We start from the raw sequence: 7,799 nt of genomic DNA on the forward strand, positions 1-7,799 counted from the left end.
TATTTTAGTATCTTTATCGATCTGCCATTTGTCTTTTCAAACTTTTATTAAAAAAATTCTCCTATGATTTTTTATTCTTCGAATAAAAAAATCAGGTGATAATTATGAGTAATAGAATCTTTATAGTTCTTTTCACGCGATAATTATGTAGTATATTGTTCATATCTGAATTCTAAAATGTATCATTTGTTCGTTTTTTGAATCAAGTCCTAATTGAATTTTTCTACTACTTCTCACACAAATAATCATCCAACCAACGAGGGTTGTGTTGAAGTGGTAAGTACTTTTTCATCCTTAATCAAGAGATCTCGGATTCGAACCCTTTTGAGTACGGAGTCGCCTTTGCTAGGGAGCGCTTTATCCCTCAATGTGGGACTTCCCGGCGTGAATCCAAATTTAGTCGGGCTCCAATGTGGGTGCCGAACACCGGATAGGAAACCAAAACAAGAAAAATCAATCAGGAGGGGTCACTAGATTCACGTGAACCTATGCTTCTAAAATCATATAATAGTAGTGTTATATTTTTTTAAAAAATATTTAGATATAAATATGTGAATTTACACTTGAAGTATCATATAATGTGATGGTGATTTGATGCACCTCTCTGAGTCGCCTCTGTAAGTGGTTTGGATAAAAACTTAAATATTAAATCGATTAAATTTATACTTAAATCCACCTTTTCGTAATAGTGCATACATTATATTATTTGACACATTGTCTATATTTGAATCCTGAAAAGGTATCTACGTGTTTTATTTTGAATCAAACCCGATTATAATTTGTTTTCCTAAAAACTATACTCAAATATTTTTTTTCTTTTAATAAGTAGCTCGACCTCTAACTCTCCATATAATAGGATACTCCACCATGATTAATTCTTCAACTTGAAAATTTGTTCCAAGTCTCCCTTTACACCTTTAAATTAATTATAATTCATTACCAACATTACAATCGTATTAAACACGCCTAAGAAAAGAAAAAAAAAACAAATTGAAAAAACAATAATTGCATTTCAAAATCAATTCACACTTATTTTATGAATTCAATTCATGGAAAAATCTCCATATTACATTTCTTCAAACTCCCAAAGTAACCAATATAGGGAATAATCCTTTAAAAAAAACTATTTTATATTAAAAAAAAAAACTTATTTAGTGGCAAGCTAATTTGTTGACCACTCCAAAATCAAAATCCAATTTCCTTAATAATCCATTCATAATCACTTCCCTAATCATAAGGCTAATTTTATAAACTAAAATTATGGTACATTTTCCTTACCATATACCACAAATGCAGCAGATTCCCTCTCTTCTGCTCCCAAAAACTTTGTACAATTGAACCGCCGGTTAAACTAACAAAAACCGGCCGGCGACACCGGTCCAAACCGGCTCCGGTAAACACCAACGATCACCGGATCATTTTTGCAGTGATGAAAACTGGGAATTTCTTCATTTCCATTATTACCCTTGCATTGCTCGCATTTACCTTTCGTCTTCATCGGAAATGTATCTTGGATCCTCGGAAACGGATCCAGGTCCGGGTACGGATTATTCCGATGTATCGGAATTGAGTTCAGTTGCGATATACCCATGGAGTAATTGTAATTGTCTCTCTGGATCTTCAAACTCTGCAACTTCTCGTTCAAATTTTCTAGTTCTAATGGTGAAATTTGATCGAAAAACGGTGACCCGAATCCGATTTGATTCGGGTGGGTTCGTCGGAGGAGAATGGGATTATCCGGTGGAGTTACGGAGAACTCATTCTCCGTCATGAATCCACCGGCGTAATCCGCTTTTGCTACCTTTCGGTTACGTGATTTTCGCGACCGTTTTAGAACCACGAGAAAGAAACAGTCCTTCTCACGAGCAATTAAACCGAAATTTGCTTTACCGGTTATGGGTATCCTCCGTCGATCTTCAAACTTTGAGCTTTTCCGATCACATAAGTAAATTGAAATCTGATTCGGTGAGATTCCGATCCTCTGGCTTAACATCAACTGAAACGCTTTGAATTCTAGCAAAGGGTAAATCCGAATACTCCCAATATTCATCTCTCTTTCTCCATCGTAAAACACCACCGGAAACTCCGGTCCTGCACCGCCTTCCACCATTGCTCCGGCAAATACCACGTCAATTTCCAGCAAACCCAACAAGTGAAATATGCTAAAAAGTTGAATAAAGCCAAACTCCGGCAACTAACACATCAATCCCCGGCAAACCCAACAAGGGAAAAAACTGAAAAAGGAGTTTTTTTTCGCAAACTCCGGCAACTATTACGTCAATACCCAGCAAACCCAATACACGAATATGCAAAAAAAGGGGAAAAGGGAGTTCTTTTCTCAAACTGCGGCAACTAATACGTCAATTCCCGGCAAACCCAATACATGAAATTGCAAAAAAAAGGGGGAAAGTGAGTTTTCTTCTCAAACTCCAGCAACTAATACATCAATTTCCGGCACACCCAACACATGAAAAATGGAAAAAAATGGAAAAAACAGAGTTCCAAATAGTAATTGTAGAAGGGTTTATATACAATACAGAAACAGAGGTGGGGTTTAAGGAAGGTTTGATTAGTAAATAAGATAAGGCGGTGGGGATAATTCTGGAATTAAGTATTGGTATTGAAGAAGACAGAGTAGCTTCCAGATTCTTTTTATGGCGGAAGAAAAGGGGGATTGGTTGGGGGTGGGGTAGGTAGGGGTAGGGGGTGGGGGGAATTGAGTGTAATGGTGGTTGCTTGGAGATCACGTAATATAAAATTTGTAACAAATATCCTTTTTTATGTTCTTTTTATAAATGCTATTTTTTGTCCTCAAGCTGGAATCGAGTATCTGTTATGAGATCTGACTAATCTTGATTCATACTCAAAAGATAAATCGCTTTTGATAAAAATAAGATTTTACACTTAGAGTCTGAATTTGAATATTATGATTAAAGACAGGTAAATACTTATTGTTCTTTTATTAGGGATAGAGTTAGGATCGAAGGTGATTTATATGAATTTCTCTTAAGAGATGTTGAATTTTGTTCCGTTAGGATATTCAACTAATTAATCTTGAAGGCACACTTTAAAAAGATAAAACGCTTCTGATAAAAACAAGATTCTAACATTTGAGTCTGAACAAATGTATTATGGTTAAAGACTGAGGAATACTTACTACTCTATTGGAGGTAGAGCGAAGGTCGCAAGCAATTTACCTGAACTTCTCTTATAAAAATTTACACTATATATTTTTTTATACTTTGATTTTTATCCTCATGTTGGAATCAATTATCCGTTTTAATATTCAACTAATTAATCTTGATTTATTCAAAAAAAAAAAGAATTACACTTAAAAGATAAAATGCTTTCGATAAAAACAAGATTCCACACTTGAGTTTAAACTCAAGAATTATAGTTAAAGATGGAGAAATACTTATTGTTTTATTATTAGATGGGAAGGCACAAAATTATACTCTATATGTAAAATTAAAAAAAAATTTATGTTTATGAATAGATAGATATATGATATGTTGAATTTATGTGATTTTTTAAATATATTTATTTTTTAATGTTTAAATCTCCTCAATATGAGTCATGATACATCAATTAGTATAGATATGGTCAATTTATTGCTTCAATTTTGTTTGATTGCTAATTTTTATTCCATTAAAGTTTTGAGAATATTTGTAGGAATACGTTTCTATTTATATTCTAGTCTGGTGAATAATAATTTATCACATATGATATGGTGTTACATTATTAATTTAATAAATATATAATATGTGTCCTTAAATATAATGTTAATCATAGCTAATTACTTTTCAAATTTATCACTTCACTTTGTAATTTCGTTTGATGTAGATATGGTTGTTAATCACACTACCAACAACCGATTGAAAAAAAATAATATTGTTTTGTCTTTTCGATTATTTAATTTGAAAATATATACTTAACTATGTAAAAAGATTGTTTATATCATATAGAAGATTGAATAAATAAAAAGTAGTCACACTGTTACTAATGTTTAATTTTTTTTTATTGAACTAAAGTTCAATTAATAAATATTAATACTATGTTTTTTTAGAAAGACCTTCTGCTAACGTATTATGCTTTGTTATGAATTTTGATATGTTACTCCGATAAAATTGTAATAATTGAGAAAATTTTGATAGTTTTCACAAATGATAAAAGTTTTATGTTTAGAATAACAAAAAACATATACTTTTCAGTTTAAATAAAATCTCAATTTCAAATTAAAATAATTTTAAATTATATCCTTAAAATAAATAAATTTGACCAATATATGAGCTTAGATAAACGTAACGTCACCAAAATGATGAAAAGTTGAAAGGTCCTATTGTGAAGTAATACCAAAATAGAAGTTTCTAAACAAGAATATTGTGTGTGCAACAAATTCTGAAACTGAAGTATCATTGTGCAATTTGCATTGAAATTGAACATACTTTCCTCTTCTTTGTCTTATGAGAGAAGTTACTCTCTATTTTGTTTTAATCATCAGATATTTAATATTTATTGACTCGATTAATTTAAATTATGTCGAATTTTGTAGTGATATAGTATTATTTTATATTAGAGAGAAAAAATGTTACGTATAAATAAAAAACATGGAAGGAGTGGAAAAAAGTGAGGCAATAAAGAAAATTGGAGATGTAGCATGTCACGTGACACCTCATTAAAATATCGGTGTCATATGAAATTGAGTGACCATCTTGAACGATTTCATTTACCCCATGCTAGTTACATGTATAAGAATGACAACTTTGAGAATTATCAAAAAATGAAAAAAAAAATGAAGTCGGAAAGTGACTTATGATGTCTAGAATCTTTCGAAAATAACTTCTCTAAATTGTATTCTCACAAAATAGACGTAAGGTTTGTGTATTAGTGTATACATCATTCTTTCTCAATATCATCAATAAAATTATATTGAATATGTTATTATTATTGTCAATTCTCTGTCTACAACAAACTAAAGTATATACTATATGATGATATTTTTAGATCTGACTTCTTTTCATTTTCTATTTTCTTATGTAGATGCGTGACACATATCAGGAAAGGTGTATAAAAAATTAATTTTACTAAAAAGTGTACTAAACTATGGTTAAAATAATAGATATTTCTATTTATATGTCTCTAACCTTTGTAGAATATATTACATTACCAAATAGGAGAAAACAAGCACAAAAGTCTCTCACCGGTCTACACAAAGGAAAACTTGGATTTGGATAGATATAAAATAATAGGAAGGAACAATAAGAAACATACTTATCTAGACAAGGTCAATAAGTGATCAATAAAATCTATGGCCTAGATTGGTGACTTCCATTGCACTTTAAAAAGGTACATGCTTAAGATCGGCCCAAGTGATCGAGCCTACGTTATAATTTGTGATAGTGGGGTCTGCCATCGCATGATCCTATCCAATTCTTAGACAAAATTTTCTTGATTTGGTAAACATATGTTAAAATGGGGTAACAATATTTTTGATTTTCCTCATCATTTCTCTATCTTCCTTCCAATTTTTTTTTATGTTTGAGGATATATAACTTTGTCTAATATGAGAAGTTTTTCTCTATTTTTTTGACAAGGTCCTACCAACGCACATCGAAACCCCATTTACAAGAAAAATATACTGTATATATAATGTTAAATTATTATTTTTTCGTATGTATGATAGGCAATGAATTCTCTTGGCTTATTTGTTTGTTTATTTCTTTCAAATTTTGATTGTCCTTAATAAAAATCCAGACTCTGCAATTCAAGTATTCAAGAGTACCAAGTACAAAACATCCTATGCTACATTTCATCGATTAACTTTTGACCATATATTTCTCCAGAATCACCAACAAACTGAAGTAAAATCAAATCTTAAATTAATCAAACAACAAAGTATACAAGAAACATGATGATTTTCGATCGAATTTAAAGGAATGATGAAAAAGAAGAAGCAGAGAGAGAGCAATTCGAGAATAAAAAGAGTGTAGAGAGTACCACATTGATAAAACACGAGTAAATACTAACTTTGTCCCAATATAAAAGTGAAGCACAGATATGCAAAAAAATCACGCAGCCACGCAGTGTGCACAAAGCGAACTATTCTTTCGCCTTTTACTAAAGAATACCGTGTGAGCGCTGCAATTAGTGGCACACGCCAATTTTTTGAGGGGTTTTCTTCTTTAGAGTAACCCAACAATTCTAATCTCAATATTTTTTATGCTTGTCTCAAAATTTGAGCTGCATTACAAAAAATTCAAAATTTGGTCCACCTTATAAAATTAGTTGAAGTGCATGTAGGCCAAAGATGTCACAATCATGGTTGAATGAGAAAACAAAAAAGGAAATAACATTATGGAAGTGTTCGGTAAGAAGGAAAAATGTTTTTCATGAAAAATATTTTCGTCCAAAACACACCCTATAAGTTGAGCAACTTTTGCAGTAAGCATAGTTTTTGTTAACATCAGTTTCTACACAACACCTTTAATCTCAGTACAATTAGACACTTGACTTTGTCACTAAAATTGGATTATGTGATTTACTCAATACCCCCGGAGAGGTAATCCGCAGTAGGCAAGCCAGGTACGACGAGCTCGACCCAGAAGACAAATCCGTTGCTTTCGCTGGCAAGGGATTTCGAACTTGAGACCTCCAACATGGAAGTCCCAAGCCCAAACCACTAGGCCTCCCCGAAGTGTATGATTTATTCAAATACTGAAATTCATAAGGGCTTTTTGATCTTATTTTAATTTTCCCATGAGTATGGTAAAAATTTGTTTGTTGTCTATCTGGTTTGCTATTAAATGAAAAAAAAAAAAGACCCATGGCCTAGGTTTGTGACCTTCATTGCAATTTGGAGGGGTGCTTGCCTAAGGTCGGCCCAAGTGGTCGAGCCTACGTCATAATTTGTTGCATCGGGGGCCTGCGTGCGCGCGGCTCCTACCCAATTCTTCAAGAAAATCTTCATTCAATTGGTACCTGTATAATCATTAGTTTGAGCAATCACTTGGCTTATTGATAAAAAAGAGCTTTCATTCAAATGCCACTCTGACCCCTCAACATCTTCCTTCTATGTACTTAAATAATTGATTTTTCTTCCCGAGCTGCAGAATTATCGAGTTTGATCAATATAGTTTCATATTTGCTTGTAACTCGATATAATAGAGTTTGAGCTAAAACTACTGAATCTTGACAATGCCATAATTATAAAGGTAGCCCCGCCATGTAGGGGTGCCTGCCAAAGGTCAGCCCAAGTGGTCGAGCTTATGTCATAGTTTGTCGCAGTGGGGGCCTACGTTCATGTGGCTCCTACTCAATTCTTAAGCAAAATTTTCTTGTTTTGTATTTACTTTGTGTTCTTGTAGCCAAACAGTGAGCTGATGAATGCTTGATCTTTAAATTTTTTCAACACAGAATGATTTCCCAGTGCATATTTTAAGTTATCATTTTTGTTAACATCATATGGTACCTCATAAAATTAGTCGAAGTGTACACAGATCAAAGACATCACAATTGGATGAAGAATAAAACGAAAGGGATCAAATAACATTATGGAGTTGTTTGGTAAGAAGGAAAGTGTTTTTCATGAAAAATGTTTTCCTCTCTACCGAACACACTCTATATAAAGATTTGTTTGTTGTCTATCTGGTTTGCTATTAAATGAAAAAAATAATAATAAAAAGATGAAGGGCAATATATCCCTCATCGGTTGACACAAAGGAAAACAAGTATTAAGTTGGGTATAAAATAATAGGAAGCAGCAACAAGAAACATACTTACCTGGACGGGGTCAATGGGCG

At 32.5% G+C, this 7,799-nt stretch overlaps 1 protein-coding gene and 3 non-coding genes across 4 annotated transcripts; 3 read left to right on the forward strand and 1 right to left on the reverse strand.

Moving 5' to 3' along the window:
• Positions 1–1,000: 1,000 nt before the first annotated feature.
• On the reverse strand, positions 1,001–2,474 carry LOC125865399 (uncharacterized). Its single transcript, XM_049545593.1, has one exon. The coding sequence runs from the start codon at positions 2,108–2,110 to the stop codon at positions 1,352–1,354; it is 759 nt and encodes a 252-aa protein (XP_049401550.1). The 5' UTR covers positions 2,111–2,474; the 3' UTR covers positions 1,001–1,351.
• A 2,793-nt stretch (positions 2,475–5,267) lies between these two features.
• On the forward strand, positions 5,268–5,425 carry LOC125853947 (U1 spliceosomal RNA). The gene has a single exon (XR_007445253.1). It is a non-coding gene; the product is annotated as a U1 spliceosomal RNA (small nuclear RNA).
• Positions 5,426–6,074: 649 nt separating this feature from the next.
• LOC125853975 (U5 spliceosomal RNA) lies at positions 6,075–6,191 on the forward strand. Its single transcript, XR_007445275.1, has one exon. It is a non-coding gene; the product is annotated as a U5 spliceosomal RNA (small nuclear RNA).
• Positions 6,192–6,780: 589 nt separating this feature from the next.
• Positions 6,781–6,943, forward strand: LOC125853949 (U1 spliceosomal RNA). The gene has a single exon (XR_007445254.1). It is a non-coding gene; the product is annotated as a U1 spliceosomal RNA (small nuclear RNA).
• Positions 6,944–7,799: the final 856 nt, after the last annotated feature.

This window comes from Solanum stenotomum, chromosome 1, assembly GCF_019186545.1.
Source record: "Solanum stenotomum isolate F172 chromosome 1, ASM1918654v1, whole genome shotgun sequence".
Lineage (NCBI taxonomy): Eukaryota > Viridiplantae > Streptophyta > Magnoliopsida > Solanales > Solanaceae > Solanum > Solanum stenotomum.